The sequence below is a fragment of the Paroedura picta genome, chromosome 2, assembly GCF_049243985.1.
Source record: "Paroedura picta isolate Pp20150507F chromosome 2, Ppicta_v3.0, whole genome shotgun sequence".
Classification (NCBI taxonomy): domain Eukaryota; kingdom Metazoa; phylum Chordata; class Lepidosauria; order Squamata; family Gekkonidae; genus Paroedura; species Paroedura picta.
The window spans coordinates 109433257-109451937 of NC_135370.1; the positions used below are offsets into that span (position 1 = coordinate 109433257).

The 18681-nt window shown below is 43.3% G+C and overlaps 1 protein-coding gene across 5 annotated transcripts in view; it reads right to left on the bottom strand.

The window, feature by feature from the left end:
- NELL1 (neural EGFL like 1) overlaps positions 1–18681 on the bottom strand; it is a 705231-nt gene that overhangs the window by 628885 nt on the left and 57665 nt on the right. For all 5 annotated transcript variants that reach the window (XM_077322024.1, XM_077322027.1, XM_077322026.1 and 2 more), the window contains exon 3: positions 7840–7990. In XM_077322024.1, the coding sequence (XP_077178139.1) occupies positions 7840–7990 (151 nt within the window). The remainder of the gene's footprint in view (positions 1–7839; positions 7991–18681) is intronic.

Consider the following 18681-nt stretch of genomic DNA (forward strand, 5'->3'; position numbering starts at 1 on the left):
TATGGCCCCTTCTAACTCTATGATTCTATGAAACAACCTCTGAATGTTCCTTGCCTGGCAGCCAAACAATCCACATGCCATATGATTTTTTTAAAAAAAATGCATATGGTAAGGTTAAGGGGCAAGTATCTCATTATGACACAATAACAAAACAGCCATATTTCATCAATTGGTTTAAAGTAGTTGAGCAGTGATATCTCTTGATACCAGTGACCACCTTTTAGAGCTGGGACTGGAAAGCACCGCTCTGCAGTAGTTTTGTTCTACCTCAAAGATATATTGCAGAGTATGGTGCTGGATAGTTTGCATTTCCCTTAAAGAAACAGGCTTATAGCTTGAGGGTGCAGCTGGACCTGGGCCTCCTATTGGATAATCAGGTAGCAGTAAAGACTGGGGCTGATGACAGGAAAGATCTTGCCACTGTGGTGCATGCCTGATAACATCTAGATTATATTATTGCAATGCATGCTTCATGGAGCTGCAGCTGAAAACTTCCCAGAAACTACAGCTGATACACGATGCCATGGCCAAAAGGATGAACTGAATGGGTACATATCACCCCAATCTTGTTCCATATACAATACATCTCAGTTTGCTTTTGGGGTTTCTTTAATATACAAATGATTTGAATAAATAAAGAAATAATAAGCAAACCACAACCACTTTAATTCTGAAAGAAAGGCTAAAAATATTGAATTCTTCCTCAAACTACAGTCCCCAAGATTCTTTGAGAACAATTAAAGTGCCATAAAGCTTAGACAAATTGTAATGTTATTAGCTCTTCACAGATTGTCAGTGCAGGATACTTTTCCAAATCCTTAAGTGCTCTATACACACATTTTCTGTGCATAATTTTGACACCAAGTATCCTCACTTTTTCAATATGCTGAGTGTAATGTGTTTTATGGAGGATTTCCAAAATTCCTCCAGCCAATTCTGAAGAGTGTACCAATGGCTGAGAAAAGCAAAAATTATATCTGGCAGTTCCCATGGCCTTTATTAAAGCATGGTTGCTGATGTTGCCACATTAGCATAGTAACTTCCAGGCCTTGTAGTTTCAAAAAATAACCTGAAGACATTATTAGTAGGATCAAAACAACAAAATAATCCTTACTACTGAAACAATTAACCTAACAACCTTAGGCACTCTTAGTGAGGCAATCTATGTGAAACATATCCAAAAATAATCAGTGTGGAGAAAGATAAAGTAGCTGAGAACTAGAAAACTGACAGTGAAATTCTAATGGACACAGAAAGATATAATGCCCTTGGGATCACATTATGAGAGTGCATAAATACAACATCTCCTCTAGAGATTCCTCCACTGTATCAAAGACCTTGCATCCTGTCTAGTTCTGCCCATAGAAACAAATATGAGGGAATTTTAAATGGAGATGCTCCAATCGAATATTACTTTCTCAGGCCAATTCCACAAAGGCGGAAAAGGTTGGGAAGGTGCCCATATGGAACCGGGGATAATAACTGCATCCACATGATGTCACCACCAAGGTAGCCCCCGCCTGGGCCTGGTGCACATTAGGCCACTATTGCCACGCTTTAAGGGAATGTGAATGAATGTGGCTTTTTTTTTTTTGCAGGAAGGTGGTCTGCAAAAAAAAAAAAAACAGCACACTCCACCCCAGCCATGCAGCAGAACCTTTCCATTGCGGCTGTGTCCCCCATGGGGACATATTTCAGTGGCAGACTGGGTCCAACGCCAAAATGTGTCCCCCATGGGGACAGAAGAAGTAGTGGAGCATGCTGCCCCACCACAAGGCACCAGCAGCACCCCAGAGCGGCGCTGCTGGTGAGGAAAGACCCTAAGTGTGGCGACAGTGATACCCTCAGACTCCAAGCAAGAAACATAGGAAAAAGAGAGCACAACAAGTATCCCTAAAACAAGTGAGAGTCATGTTGTATTTAAGGGACAACTACCCAATGTGGTTCAATTGACCTCTTGTTTTATTTATCTCCAGAGCCAATGTAATAAAAACCAAGTAATTTCAATGCTTACTGCCTAAAAGGGATCATGAGGTTTTAGGGCATGGGTACTTATATAAGGCGAGCCTCTTGTGGCGCAGAGAGGTAAGGCAGCAGAAATGTTGTCTGAAAGCTTTGCCCATGAGGCTGGGAGTTCAATCCCAGCAGCCGGCTCAAGGTTGACTCAGCCTTCCATCCTCCCGAGGTTGGTAAAATGAGTACCCAGCTTGCTGGGGGGTAAACGGTAATGACTGGGAAAGGCACTGGCAAACCACCCCGTATTGAGTCTGCCATGAAAATGCTAGAGGGCGTCACCCCAAGGGTCAGACATGACCCGGTGCTTACACAGGGGATACCTTTACCTTTACTTATATAAGGCAGTGGTCCCCAACCTGCGGGCCGCGGCCCGGCGCCGGGCCGCAAAGGCCATGGCACCGGGCCGCGGCTCCCTCTCCCCGCCCCGCCCCCGCAGTAAAAAACTTCCCAGGCCGCAAGCTTGCGGCCCGGGAAGCTTCTTACTGCGGGAGGCAGGGAGAGGGAATCAGGGCCGGGCCGCGCCTGTGCGGGCCACGCCCGCTCGACCCGATCCGCGGGCGCGGCCCGATCCGTGGGCGCGGCCCGGGCGCGGCTCGCGGGCGCGGCTCGGGTGCGGCCCGATCCGTGGGCGCGGCGTGGGCGCGGCCCGCGGGCGTGGCGTGGGCGCGGCCCGATCCGTGGGCGCGGCCCGCGGGCGCGGCCCGATCCGCGGGCGTGGCCCGCACGGGCGCGGTCCGCGGGGGCGCGGCCCGATGCCCTGCCGGTCCCCAGCCTCGGAAAGGTTGGGGACCACTGATATAAGGCACTTTGTCAGCTATTTTTGCAAGAACTACGTACATGTTTTTGGATGGATTTTAATCACATACCTATACTTAATTTTTGAGGGACAAGAAATGATATAATAAGATCTGCTACGAAAATGTGTGACAAAATGTTCCCTCAAACAGCCTATAACCATACAGGATGCACAAAGATGACAAGAAATGGAAAAGAAGAGCCACTGAGAACAGAAATAAGTCATGAACTTTAAAAATGCCAGCTGCAAAACACACACAAAAGATGTAAGCAGAATTTTCACGTGTCAAGAAATATACAGGATCTTTATTTTATCAAAATGTCAACTCAGATTGGCTCTTCCAAGCATAATTGATTTATAAAACATTTTAGTTTCATTTCTTTTATAATAAGAGTCTCACAATAAAATAACTTCAATTAAAAGGAAGCTGGAATTTAATGCAAGAAGTCATGCTGACATCTTATTCATTACGACTTAAATGAATCTATGACCTGCTGTCAAAGTCTGGCTTGGCTCCAGTCTTATTCCTACTTGCACAGTGCTGTTTTATAATATAGGGACAGTCTTCTATTGAAGATAGTGTTCTTCTAGCATGGACACACCTGCTCATACAAGGCCAATTTCTTTCAGTGACATTAGATCCACCTAATGCCAAAAAACTGGTCTCCACCGCACAGCATGGACTGAAGCAGCAGAATGTCCATGAGTATGTGTCAAGCTTCCTTATACTAAATCAGACCATTAGTCCATCAAAGTTAGTGTTTATCTACTCAGACTGGTGATAGTCCTCCAGAGTCTCAATTGGAGGTCTTTCGCATCACCTAGTACCTGATTCTTTCTACTGGAAATACTGATGCCCATTCCGCACCAGGTTCAACGTGGCAAATTGCTTTCAGAAAGAAAAAACGGAATTTAAAATAGTGGAATTCGGCGTAACGCATACCTGCCTTTGTAGTGGAATCCAGTTGCGTTTCAATCGTTTCCCACAGGTTTCCGGTCTTGGCAAAAATCGCTAGAAAGGAAGCAATTTGTGCTATGCTTTGTCCTGCCCCTGGCCATCAATCAAGCGAGCAGCCAATGGGCAGTTGTTACCATGCTCCAGAAAAGCCCCTTTCCCTTTAAGAACATGTTTTTAAAAAAAAGAAAAACACACGTTGCAATGAATATGCTTTGATTCCTTGAATCCTTGCTTCCTCCTAACGTAGAGGCCCATCTAGCTGGCAGCTGGCCTGTGAGCTGCCGATTCATCATTGCCACGCTCCCCCGAGTGAAACCCCCCTCCCGTGCACGGGCGCGATTTTTGGGCGAAAATAAAGGGAACTTGCAAATGGGGCTGTGTTGTGCTTGGTGACTTGAGGCGAGCTTTAAAGCAACTCTGTGAAGGGACTGCAGCCGGAGAAGCCTCGCTGGGTGAATGAAGGCTCACCGGTTCATTGCTCTCCGCTTGCTCCGAGAAAAAAAATGGCGATCGCTTCACAGGAAGTTCAGAGGAGAGAGCCAGGGGGAGGGACTTTGCAACAATGGTAACGCACAGAACTTTTTCGAAACTGTTTCAGATTGTTTGCAAGGGTGTAGCGCTTTCCAGAGGGTGAATCCACTTTTTGGGATTTCCCTGGAAGCGCTACAACGAAGCGCTTTTTGCTGATCGGTTTTAGGAGTGTGGCAGATTATGTACAATGTTGTGCACAACTGCATATTAGTAGTGATTACAATTTGCCACACTCCTGCTACATTAAACCTGTGTGGAATGGACCTGAGGATTGAACCTGGGACCTTCTAGATGTTAAGCAGCCACTCTACCACTGACCCACGGACCCAGTCTGCCACTTTACCTTTACCATAAAGGAATCCCCTGTGCAAGCACCGAGTCATGTCTGACCCTTGGGGTGACGCCCTCTAGCGTTTTCATGTCAGACTCAATACGGGGTGGTTTGCCAGTGCCTTCCCCAGTCATTACCGTTTACCCCTCAGCAAGCTGGGTACTCATTTTACCGACCTCGGGAGGATGGAAGGCTGAGTCAACCTTGAACCGGCTGCTGGGACTGAACTTCCAGCCTCATGGGCAGAGCTTTCAGACTGCATGTCTGCTGCCTTACCACTCTGCGCCCCAAGAGGCTCTTCAAACCAATTAGTATGCATAATAATTCAGAATTTCAACAATTATATCTGACTGAAATCAAGTACTGAAACTATTTTTTCCTCATGGTGATCTAAATTAATCTAAATTAATCTACTTCCTTGCCAAATTATTACCAGATAGTTAAAACAATCACACATAATGGTTACTTTATGGGCTTTTTCCCTAAATATAGCATTGTAATGTATGTATAACTTTGCTGTGGAGCTGTACAGGAATTTAATTACTAAATAAATAGATACTGAATTGAGAGGAGCTCAGGAGCAACATGTTGGGACATTGTTCTTCCTTTCTAAAAAAATCTGTTTGCTAACAATTAGACGCCTCATCCCTGACATGTGAGTATAAATATCATTTTTCATCCAGGTACATATTTTCTGTCTCATCCTCCAGTCATTTAAAACATTTACAGCCTACCTCTCGACATCATTCTATTAAAATCAATAATCTTCGGAAATGTTTTATACCCCATCATTGCAGGACTCAGCTTGAATGGACAGCCCTCAATTCCTGTTCTTAATTGCCACAGTTGAGGCAATCAAAAGTTAAAGGGAAACTGCCCAGATCTCCCTTTTGACTGCCTCCTACCCTGGGGAGTAGGGCAAAAAAGCAGCTCTGTCCTATAGAGACTGATAATACATTGCTGGCTGATGAGTATATATTTGACAACCTATTTGGGAAGGGTAGTATTTTTTTACCCCTGATTTTTTTTTTTACTTCCAGAGGAGCAGTGGCAAGAAAACACTGAGGACGAGAGAGAAGAGACTATAATATCTGTCTACCAGTCATGTATGCACATGTGGTTAACCTGCCTGATTTTTAGATCACTTTAGAAAATGGCATTAAAAACCATATAGAATAGCAGGGTTGAAATCTTGTATATATATATAAACACTGCTTTCTGACAACAAAGTCTAAATCCCTCATTTTCAATTGGATCACTTTGGGGATTTTTTGTTGTTTGCTTTTTATATAGATCTCGATTTATTGTTCATATATTTTAGTAGAAGAGAAAGAGAACCTTTCTAAGGCAAAGTGTTTGTAATAATATATACAATGAGTAAATACAATTTCTTTTACATCTTTTATATTTCAGAAGGAACAACCATAACGGCTTCTAGATCAATTCCATTTTCATTGGCTTCATCAGTGGTTGAAACCTCCAATCCTTATATTACTATTGTTAATATTTTAGTATCAATCAGCCATAGACTCTGTAGGGTACTTCAGGGAATGCTAGTCAACGGGGAGCGGTTGTTGGCTTGAAACTCAACATCAAGAAAACTAAGATCATGGCATCCGGCCCTCTCAATTCCTGGCAAATAGATGGGGAAGAAATTGAGGTAGTGACAGATTTTATTTTCCTGGGCTCCAAGATCACTGCAGATGGGGACTGCAGCAAAGAAATTAAAAGACGCTTGCTCCTGGGGAGGAAAGCTATGGCAAATCTCAACAGCATCCTAAAAAGCAGAGACATCACCCTGCTAACAAAAGTGCGTCTAGTCAAGGCTATGGTCTTCCCAGTTGCTATGTATGGCTGCGAAAGTTGGACCATAAGGAAGGTCGAGCGTCAAAGAATTGAGGCTTTTGAACTCTGGTGCTGGAGAAGACTCTTGCGAGTCCCTTGGACTGCAAGGCGAACAAGCCGGTCAGTCCTACTACTTGTGCATTCTGAAATGACAATACAGAAGTCTGTTCTTAAAGTTTTCATAAACTATTATCAGATTTTTTTTGAAACCTTGAGTAAGCTATTTTACAGTAACGGTTTGGATTAAAAAACGCCCCTCCCCCTTCAGCAGCCCCAAATGCTTCTCTCCCAAAATCTTGTTCTTTGAGGTCCCTTCTCCCCAATGAAAAGAACTGCATAGGACATTTCAGGCTGCTACAGGATGGGGGGGAGGGAAGAGGAACAGGGGAAATCATGTTCCATGGGCAGAAACCCCTGCATGTGTGGAAACATTAATCTGGCTCAATGCCAAGAAATTATACCATTAACAGATATGATGACACACTGACAAAATTAGTCCTATAAATGTTCACTTTTCAAAATAGTACAAAGTATAGAGCAGAGAGAACAAGAACCTCAAAAGGTTAAAGGTGAAATATTTATGCAATCTGAAGAGAAACCAGAGTTGTGTAAAACCATTCTAAGACACAACATTTTCATATCTTGGTGTAACTCAAAATCTGAAATACAAAGAAAACTTAATTCGACAAATTATTACCTTGCTAGTTATGCGACCTTAAATATCCAGTCATCTGGTATATGAGAATCACCACATTGTGGTTTGATACTGTGTTAAATATACCTGTTTTGTCTTCTCATATGATCTATTTAATTTAGTCATCCCAATTTAGCACAAACCATAATTTGCTAATGAATCTGAACTAATAATATGGCTTTTGCCAGCAAACCAAGTTTTAACCATTCTAGTTGGTACAATTTCTGATCAGCGCATCAATCTGAATACAGCAACACATTCCTCATTGAATTGGGGCATTCAAGAGGCTTGAGAAGGAGATGGAATGCAAGTTCAATACTTATTTCTGTAGCACCAAACTATAGCAGGTTTGCATAGGGTTGCCAGGTGTCTACATAGGGTTGCCAGGGGGATGGTGAAGTATGGTTGTCAGATCGAGGTTGGGAAGCTCCTGGAAATTTGGGGACGGAGCCTGGGGAGGGCAGGAACTTCAGTGGGCTACAATGCCATAGAGTCTACCCTCCAAAGCATCTATTTTCTCAAGGAGAATGGATCTCTGTAGTTTGGAAATGAGCTATAATTTGGGGGGCTCCCAAGGTCCCATCTGGAGGCCGCCATCCCTAGGTTTACATTATATGTAAACTGACCCAAAGAGAGAAGATTTAACACAAACCAGGTTTTTTGCTTACCTGTGTTCCAATTCTCGTATAGATAGAATGACTCCTGAAGTTGATGCACGCTGTTGGAGGGTAGCTAAGAATGTGAATTCGCTTTTATTCCGGAAGAGCTGAATTAACTTCTCACTTGTGTGGGGTGCTGCATGAATTTCTCTGTCTATATCTAAAAAGGTTAAATTGAAAAAAGAGAAGGGAATAAATATACTGTAAAAATATTTACATCTGAAAGAGTAAGAAAAGACTTTCAGCTTTTGTCTCTTACAGACACACCCTTCACTCTGAGAGACTTGAGTACCCTGGGCTACTATTGCAATCATGTATGCACACATAGAAGACACCATCTTTATCTGTGCCCCATTTGTCACACTGACAAGTTCACTATCAGACAGGCTGTGATTTTTCTGACAGAGTTTCTGACAGGAGAAGGCAAGCCATTTGGACCTGCTATGAGCAGATTACACTGCTAATTCAGGAAGTGTATGGCAACTAGAAAATAGGCTTCCACATTCAGAAAGACTGCCTATTCCCCAAGTCACTCGCTTGCTCAGTCCAATTTCAGTTTTACAACTGTCTCCTGCAATAATGCATCTAGGGATTCTATCCTTATACCATGTGGGGACAGAAAAATGTTACTGCTAGCAATATATCTGTGCCTCCCAAATATCTTTATTTCAGCGCACAGGCACACACACACAACATACTTGCAGGAACAACCATCATTCCTGGGACTTCAGAGTTTAAATAGTCACAATGTGGCAGGTAGTTCATGAAACATTTATGAGACTAGAATGTGATCTTCAGAGATATGCACCCGCTCCCTGTCCAAGCAGAGGAAAAATTCCACACACCACTGCTTAGCTTAAAATCACATTTCCTTCAGGCCTTGTTAGTTTATACCATTGTCATTAGGAATGGGGAAAGAAATTATGAAACTGAGGTGGCAGAAGATGGTGACAACTATATTACAGAGAATACCCTCTTTTATCCTGTACTGCAGTTTTTCTGCTCTCAAAATTCCATCTGTATCACATATTTAGGGGATTTTTGTAAGATTATGCAAGTTTCTGTTCCTGAATTCCATTAGTAAGTATTTTTAAAAGTACGCTGCTGCCCTGCAAAAGCAGTAAAATTTTTACTATATAAAAGTAAAATTCAGGGCTGAATAAGTTATCAGCACAACCGATAACCCAGGTTTTGGTAGGCCTTGCCAATGCTCATTCACATCAGAGTTGGAACTGTTTATTTGAAGTCATATTAATAAACAAAATCTTCTGTGTTTGATTAAATTTGTACATTTCTAAATGAATAAATAATATAAATTAATACATTTTGAGAATGAGATTGGCAGGAAAACTCAGAAAGCCCACTGACACACCTATAGACAAAGGGAGATCCAGCTGCTTATCCGCTATACAGAGGGTGGGCGTGTGCATGGGGAGGACACTCCCTTAGTGCTGAGCAGCATTCAAGTGAACGATTCTGCTGTAAAGCCTCAGGATGGGGATGCTGGTTGGATCAGCAGTGCCCCTCACCATAATTCTGTGTAAGAAAAATAATGCTTTCTTATGAAGAGAAAGAAGATGTCATAGTCCCATTGTATACGGCACTGGTCAGACCACACCTGGAGTACTGTGTGCAGTTCTGGAGGCCTCACTTCAAGAAGGACGTAGATAAAATTGAAAGGGTATAGAGGAGAGCGACGAAGATGATCTGGGGCCAAGGGGCCAAGCCCTATGAAGATAGGTTGAGGGACTTGGGAATGTTCAGCCTGGAGAAAAGGAGGTTGAGAGGGGACATGATAGCCCTCTTTAAGTATTTGAAAGGTTGTCACTTGGAGGAGGGCAGGATGCTGTTTCTGCTGGCTGCAGAGGAGAGGACACGCAGTAATGGGTTTAAACTTCAAGTACAACGATATAGGCTAGATATCAGGAAAAAGTTTTTCACAGTCAGAGTAGTTCAGCAGTGGAATAGGCTGCCTAAGGAGGTGGTGATCTCCCCCTCACTGGCAGTCTTCAAGCAAAGGCTGGATACAGACTTTTCTTGGATGCTTTAGGATGCTTAGGGCTAATCCTGCGTTGAGCAGGGGGTTGGACTAGATGGCCTGTATGGCCCCTTCCAACTCTATGATTCTATGATTCTATGATTCTAAGATGTAAAGGAGCACTAACTAAAGTGGAGGGGGAAAGATTGATAAAATTATGCATGAGATAGAGAAAGTGAATGAGATATTGTATTATCTCTCCCATGTTACAGTTAAATTAGGGGCAACCAATGAAGCTAATAGACAATAAATTCAGGATGGACAAAATGGTGCAGTCCTTAATGCAACACAAATAACTTGTGGAATTTACTGCCACAAGATGACAGACATCTTAGATGATTTTTAGTGGTTAGCAGAGAAAGAAGTGAAGGGAGAGAGATTTTTGAAGAACTTGCCAGGCTGCCACCAGGAGTTTGCAATGCGGCAGTTTGCCCCACCACTTCCTGTGTCCCCCATGGGGAACCATTTTCGATGGCAGACCCCAACCACCCCAGATTTCTGCCTCTGTATGAAGCAGCCTAAAGGGAAAGGTTCCACCACATGGGGGTAGTAGAGGGGGTTATTTTCACAAAGGTGTGATTGTGTAACAACGCAATCCTGCCTTCGTGGAAAAATTTAAATGCCTCAGTAGGCTCCACACCACAGCAAAGCACTATAGAGTTTTTTTAGTCCCTTCTAGGATGCTGTAGGAGGGGGAGGAACCGGGCCTAGAAGGCCCAATTCTTCCCTTGTACAAGGGCCTGCACGGGGATAAGCCCTGTTGGTGCCCATGGCAAAAAAGCAAAGATGAAAATATCCGCATTCCCTTGCCACAGGGCAACAGAGGGCCTAACGCATGACAGGCCCTGGACAGGGCTGGGCTGGCACCGATGTTGTGTGGAAGTCGGAATTAGCCTCACTGCCATAAAAATGCTGGCCCTGCCTTTTTGCCTCATGTGGAAAAGGTCCTAGTGTACCTTTTGAATGTTACAGAGAGCAGCAATCGGAGAAGGGTTTTAGACTAAATTCATGGGGGGGAAATGGCAACTAATGCTTCCAGATTGAAAAAGGGTGCTACTATGAATGAGACAGAACCCACAAAAACCATTATTAATGTAAGATATACAGCAATTGCATGTGCCTACAGTTAACCTGCCACTCACTTCATTAAACAATTTATACAGGACAGAGATGTCTCATTCTAACCATTTAAAACAGTGAATATCCCTTAAGTAGTATCGTCATTCTGGAGCTGAATCTGCATAGTGAACACCTGACTACTGTAATAGCTCTCAGGTATCTTACAAGGGTCTCTAAGTGCCACACAAGTACTGGGAGAAAATACCAGCCCCAGAAAGGTTTTGTGTTCCTACCCATCATGTGTCTTTGGTTAGCGCTCCCCACCTCAACTTAACTAGAGGCTGAGTTATACTTTATTTGTCATGGGGAGATAAAATGCACTTTGCCAGTTTGGTTTGTCATTTTAAGTACCAGATCACAATTCTGCTAATAAACAAAATGCATATCAGCAGTTCAGTTCTCCCACCAAATTATTCTGTTAACGAAGAAGAAAAATTCCCTTTTTGCTGTAAAACAGCTCAAGTCACTAATAACTAGATTTGATCACCCATATTATTAAGCTTACCTTAGTTCGGACATCATCTTGAAAGCACGGGGAACAAAACATTCCCTCACATTATTTTAACTTTTGTACAAGATACATGCAAGAGTCCCTCCCTACATGGGGTAGGAAGGACTACAATATTAACCCCCACACACACATACACTTTAAAATAGTAAAGAGCTGGGAGAAGGTGAGCATTATCTCAGGAGCTGACTCAGGAGCTAACTACTAGCTCCACCCTCTGGTGAGTAGGCCTTTGTGCTATAAAAAGCTCTTGCTTGCCAGGGGAAGGCAGTGCTTGGAGGAGCTGGGAAAAGGAGAGCATTATCTCAGTAGCTGACTGCTAGTTCTGCCCTCTGCTGAGTAGGCCTTTGTGCTATAAAAGGCTCTTGCTTGCCAGAGGAAGCAGTCTTTGGAGAAGCTGGGAAAAGGAGAGCATTATCTCAGAAGCTGATTCAGGAGCTGACTGCTAGCTCTGCTCTCTGCTGAGTAGGCCTTTGTGCTAAAAAAAAAAAAAAAAGGCTTTTGCTTGCCAGAGGAAGCATGCACAATACTAACAAAACCCAAAGGACTCTTGGAGCCTGAATCAAACCAGAATGCTGTGTAAGGAGCCAAGAGCAAGAGCTAAAGGACTCTTGGCTGTTGGCTTCTTGCCTGAGGATCAAGCCGAAGGTTTCAGTGAAGTGTAGGACTGTATGTGGAGCAGTTCAGATGAATCAAAGTGGCATGAAGACTGAAGAAGGTTGCATAGGGACATGTACCATCTGCGGAATGTTTGTCTTTTTACCTCAGGGGGACAATTTTTACAAATGCAGCAAGTGCAAATTAGTGGCTCTGCTGGAGGTGAAGGTCCAGGGATTAGAGAAACGATTGATTACACTGCAGGATAAGGGAAATCTATCAGAACAAAATCAGGAGCACCTAATACAGGAGGGTAATAATTGGAAGAATGTTAAATATAGTAGAAGAATAAGGAAAGGGTCTGACCCACTGATGCTCAGCAATCGGTTCCAAGATCTGCCTGAAGAGGTTGATTCAGGAACATGTGCAATCCCCCATGAAGAACAAGCCCCAACATACACCAGGAAAAACTTCATGGGCCCCAAAGTTGAGAGTTCTAGGTCTTCTCCCCTGCTGACCCCACAAAGCTCAGGAAACACTTCACGGTCACCCACAAGAAAGAGTTTTAGTTCTGCTCCCTAGGGTACGAAGAAACGGGTACTGGTAATTGGGGATTCCTTGCTAAGAGGTGTAGAGGCTGAAATGTGTAGACCAGACTTGTTGTCTCAAGAGTTCTGCTGCCTATCTGGTGCACGCATTAAGGATGTGACAGACCAGTTGGACAGGCTCCACAAGCCTACTGATCATTACCCCTTCCTTTTCATCCATGTAGGAACAAATAATACTGCCCAGCAGAACATGGAACATATTTAAAAAGACTTTGTGGATCTGGGGGGAAAGGTAAAGGACCTGGGAGCACAGGTTTTGTTTTCATCAGTCCTTCCTGTAAGTGGCCGAGGCATAGGAAGAGAGAGAAAAAATATGCAAGTAAATGACTGGTTACGTCAATGGTGTCGACGGGAACGGTTTGCATTTCTGGATCATGGTCAACGATGTCAATATGAGGGGCTATTATCAGGAGACGGTGTACACCTCACAAGGGATAGAAAAAGTATTTTTGGAAGAACCCTTGCATACCTGGTGAAGAGGTCTTAAAACTAGACACAAAAGGGGAGCAAGACGTAAATTCAGAACTTGGTGTGATGGCAAGATCTGAACATGGGAAGATCTCAAATCTACAGGGAATGTTACATAAGCAGGGAACTACTAGCTTACAACGAAGTTCAAAAACCAAAACCATGAGGCACACAAAGGATGGATTATGATGTCTCTACACTAATGCACAGAGTATGGGAAACAAGCAGGAGGAACTAGTAGTCTTAATAGAGGAAGGGGGCTGTATGTAACTACAAACCACCAATACACTGCCTCAATTTCAAGTTTTTCTGCATCTGATTTTCTCTCCTTAAAATAAAAATAAGAAGGGGATGACTGCACATTTATAGACATGTCAAGGTGGGCACTTTTAAAAAAAAGACCCTGAAGTCATGGTGGGAGGGCAAGTTGAACTACTGCATCAGCATTCCACTCACTGCCTAGCACATCTGCAAATTCATTGCAAGGCAGAGGAAGCAAGGATCAAACAGCAGGAGAAAACCACAGTAGGTCCTGATTTACATGTATGTCTGTACACCCCCTGAGAGGTCTACAAACAGCCAAAGCATCCCTTTGAAAAAAAGAATTCCACCACTGAGTGTGGTAAAGTGTAATTTATTGACAAAAAATTCTGAAAATCTAATATACTCGCATCACCAATAAATATGTTTTCTGATTAAGACATGTTAAAGAGCAATTCTCTGTTTTAAAAAGTAGGTATCTAGAAGCGATGGCCTCAAAACTCTCACCCAGAAATAATTTTAGTGAAATCTATGGAATTTATGGTATGATTTGTGAGCAATAACAGAACAAAATGAAATACTGCTCATTTGTTTTGCCGTCTCCAAGGACTTGTTAGAAGATGGAAGGGGGGGGGGAGGATCCTGTAGTGGGATCGTAAGAATGGAACATTCCAGATGTGGGACTAGACAAAGCTCAACTACTCTCCATTCAGTTTCCTCTCCCCACACCTGCTGTTCCAGCTGAAGCTCACCTTGGAGCTCCTTTGCCACTAGCTGCTTCCAAGTTTCTGTAATGATTAAGAAGTGCAAATGAAAACTGAAAAGCACTGGAACAAGTTCTCATTATGTTACGCAGCTCTTATCAATTTCAAGGCAGTTTAAGGAGTGAAACTTCATGGTTAATTGTGTGCCGATGCAACAGTTTTAGTAATACATAATTGTGACACATTAGCACATACATTGTTAAAGTTATAAAATTGAGTAACATAACATTACCACATAACAGATTAGTGTTACAAATACTTTAGCATAAATAGTACTACATTGCCTCTCTGAACTGTCATCATGTTGTGTATTTTGCAATAGAAATCAGCTTTGAAACAGCCCGTTTCAAAAACACTGTACTATTTTAAAGCCAATCAATATCAAATTCACTACTTGATACTAAATTTGGACAAAAGTGCCTTTTTTCATTTTGTTTTCATAGTTGGTCATTCTGCATGGCTTTTGTCTCCCCATTTCTTCTGCAGAATGTATAAATACATTCTATTTTTTAGGGATACATAAAATGTACACTGTTGTTGCCAGACATTTAGTCAAGTCCAAGTGGGAGCATGAAAACCCACATGGAACCCGGCCGTTGAAACACGGCCATAGGTTTGGGCATGCTCGCTCCTCTTTTAATGTTTGTCCCATCCCCAGATGTGCGAAGATGGAAGCTAGGGATAACCCGACCCTGGTGCTATGCAATGCAAGGTCAATTAAAAACAAGACCTCAACTTTATGGGATTACTTCGCAGAGTCAGGGGCTGACCTTGGTTGCATAACCGAGATTTGGGTGCAAGAAGGTGAGAAAGTCGCCCTGAAAGAACTGGCACCACCTGGGTTCTGAGTTCTGCACCAGTCTAGGGTCCATGGTAAAGAGGGGTGGCAGTTCTTGTCTGGCACCGGCCATCCATGGAGTGGTCGGTATTGAGAGGGACTCGATCAGGTCTTGGCCGTCTGGTTAGTGTACCTCTTATCCAATGTGCCATCAGATGTCCTGCCGAGCCTTCTGGAGATGGAGGCCTAATTGGCGTTGCAGTTTTCCAAGCTTATAGTATTGGGGAACTTCAGTATGCATGCGGATGCACCATCTCCAGGTTCTGGCTCGGACCTAGAGTTGACCATGACAACACTGGTTCTCTCGCAATTTGTTGCTGGGCCTACTTATCATGCAAACAACACCCTCATTCTGATCTTTGGTGCCAGGGTAGAGGTGGATCTGGTAGCAATGTTAATCATTCCATGTTCAGACCACTATGCCCTGCAAGCTCAGCTCAAGCTGTCACCCCTTCCCTGTTTGGGCGAGGGGTGTATTTTTGCTCACCCACAGAGACTTATGGATCCAACTGGATTCCTAAATGCTCTGTGGGACCCGATGCCTCCAGGCCTTGGTGGAGGACTGGCAGTCCCGCGTTTTAGAGGCCATAGATGAGATCACCCCTAGACATTCTCTCTGCCCTCAACTCAAACAGAATCCTTGGTATAACGGGAGCTTTGGGAAAGGAAAAGGAAAGTGGGATGACTAGAGTGAGTATGGTGGAAAACTCATGACGAAGAGGCAAGAAGATCTTATCGCACACTTATGAGGGCGTTTGGGATGGTAGAGAAAGTGGCGAAATGGGATTTTTTCACTGCAGAAATTGCGTCTGTGAGCTCTTGCCCAGCAACATTGTTTAGGGTAGTTTGAACACTTACTGCCTTTGAAATGGGACACCAAAGTATTAGTAAATTGGACCTAAGCTGTGAGGCATTATCGAGTTTTTTCGTGGATAAAGTCTTGTCGCTCTGCTATGATCTTCCTGCCACAGTTGATACAGATAGGGAACTGGAGGCCTGTTGGGTGCCTTTGGAGGTGACATTTGATGGCTTCAGGTGCATCTCTACAACCAAAGTGGACAGATTGCTTGGGGTGGTGAGGGCTACCACTTGCCCCTTGGATCCCTGCCTGTCTTTGTTACTCAAAAGGAGTAACCAGTGGATAGAAAGCCAGCTCAGAGCAGAAATACTGGAGGAGGGAAAATGGGATGCCTCCCACAAGTCCTTTCAGGTTCTTCTTTGTGTGAATACTAATTTACATGATTTGCCCAACTCCATGAACCCACAGGATGACTAGTGCCTCCCAGAATGTTCCCCTCCTAACCTTCCTATACACAGACATTGAATGATAAACACCTAGTCCAACAGAGTATGAAGGGCTGTATATGTATAGCATATTTTAAAAAGCTAAAAACCTTGGCAGGGAGGGAAGTATCAGAGGAGTCCCTTTTGAGAGTTCCATATCCTGCACACCACTACAAAAAAAGTCTATTTCATGTGATCACTAATCGCACCAAGACAAATCAAAGGTTCTGATGATGACCTGAAGGAATGGGAGAAAGTGATTTTCAAGGTATCCTGGAAGGATAATTTAGGGGCTCTGATTTTGCCAGTGTTATATTCCTCATAGCAGAAGCCCCAGTTTATACTCTTAAAAGTCATGTTTTGGAACTGTTGCTTCCAAACATTCAAATGCATTCCTAGATTTTTGGTAAAAGATCTCTCTTTTTTTCTTGTTAATCTATTTCACTTTTTTTTAATGCTCATTTTAAGCCTCTTGTCCAGTTTTTGTGTAATTGTTTTAACTGGGAAGACTCTCAACACATAAGTTTTTAAAGGAACATAAAAAAACTGTTATGCTCTCAGCTCACTCTTAGGTTCCACCCAAACTATAGGGAAGCAGAGTTTAAACACATTGCCAGTATTAGACATTAAAGTGTGACTCTATGGCAACTTGCACTAGCTCAGTTGCATTGACTTTGGAGAATTCAAGTGGCATTTGAATAATGCTCCAGGAGTTACTTTAAGCCTCAACTCTGTACAAAAAAATAAAGACAGCAGCATGAAGGGAAAAAGATAGTGTTTCTATTATCTATTCAAAACGATTGTCATCTCATAATAAAATGCTTCTTTTGTGGAAAATATAGAGCATTACTTTATCCAGTCATCTTCAGTAAAATATGACTTCTCACTGGAATGATAATGCAAGATCAGCAAAATCCATAAAGACACAGACCCGACTTTCACAATTGCTCCTGAAATGGCTGCTTTCTTCTTTAATCTGAAATGCCAGGGGTTATTTTAATCAAATCACTGTGTTTCTGAAATAAGAGCCAGGTGAGTACTAAGCTACTTATAATATTCATTTCAACAAGCAGTCAGGTCTAATTCTCTACAGAGGTGCTATTCAAGGTTCTCTAGAATGGTTGAGAAGTTTACATTTAGATCAACAACAATATTCCCAAGGCAACTTTTACTATAAAATACAATCATGCCACATTCTGTCCAGATCAACACTATAAATCAACTATAGCTGCCAAGGAATTTACAGTAAGCCATTGAACACAAGGTGCAAAGTGTGTAGGCATAATAAGCATTGTTTGGTCACTTTTTGGTTAAATTCTAGTGGGACTCTTTAAATTGATGACTAATTAATAGGGTGATAGATGCCTTTTTAACACCTCTGACAATAGCAAGAAAGACTACTGATTAACATAGATACAAAGTTAAGCATAATAACTTCAGCCTAATGTCAGATAAATCAAAAAAACGTTGAGGTCATTTAACTAAGGACAGAAGTAGCCTGTAACTGTAGGTAAACACACCTCCTGGCTCAATTACTCAGGCCCTGTTTTCTCCATTGCTTCACTGTAGAATCCTGGCTCCTGTGGACTGATTACAGCTGATATTATAAAGGCACCTAATAACAGTTAGTACAGTTGAACATCTGAGCATTTGGTTTTGGACTACATCGTCCCTACTTGATGTTCTGTGTTCTGAGGGTGTTAACTGTTTTAAGTACTGTGCTGGATGCTGTGCAGTAGACCAGTGGTCCCCAATCCCCGGTCCGGGGACCAGTACCGGTCCGTAGATCAGTCGGTACCGGGCTGCGGCTCGTCCTCATCCCCGGCTGCTGCCTTGGGGGCTGCCCTGCCACTCTGCCACTGGCTCACCTTTGGTGCTCTCTGCCATGGCTGGGGCTCCCCCTTGGTGTAGCACTGTGTGGCTGCTGCTGGCAGCACCCCCCAGCGGGCAGCAGGAAATCAGGGGCTCCAGCAGAAAAGCAAGTGGAGCAGGGGCTCAGGCGGTGTCGACGTCCCTTGGCAAAAGACTACCCCCCTGGGCCTCAGTAAAATTGTCAAGTGTTGACTGGTCCCCAGTGATAAAAACGTTGGGGACCACTGCAGTAGACCATTTGAAAGTCTTTGTTAAATTTGGCTTCCTTCAGCAAGTAAAGCAAGTAAGAAGGCCTCACTTCAAGAAGGACATAGATAAAATTGAAAGGGTACAGAGGAGAGCGACGAAGATGATCTGGGGCCAAGGGACCAAGCCCTATGAAGATAGGTTGAGGGACTTGGGAATGTTCAGCCTGGAGAAAAGGAGGTTGAGAGGGGACATGATAGCCCTCTTTAAGTATTTGAAAGGTTGTCACTTGGAGGAGGGCAGGATGC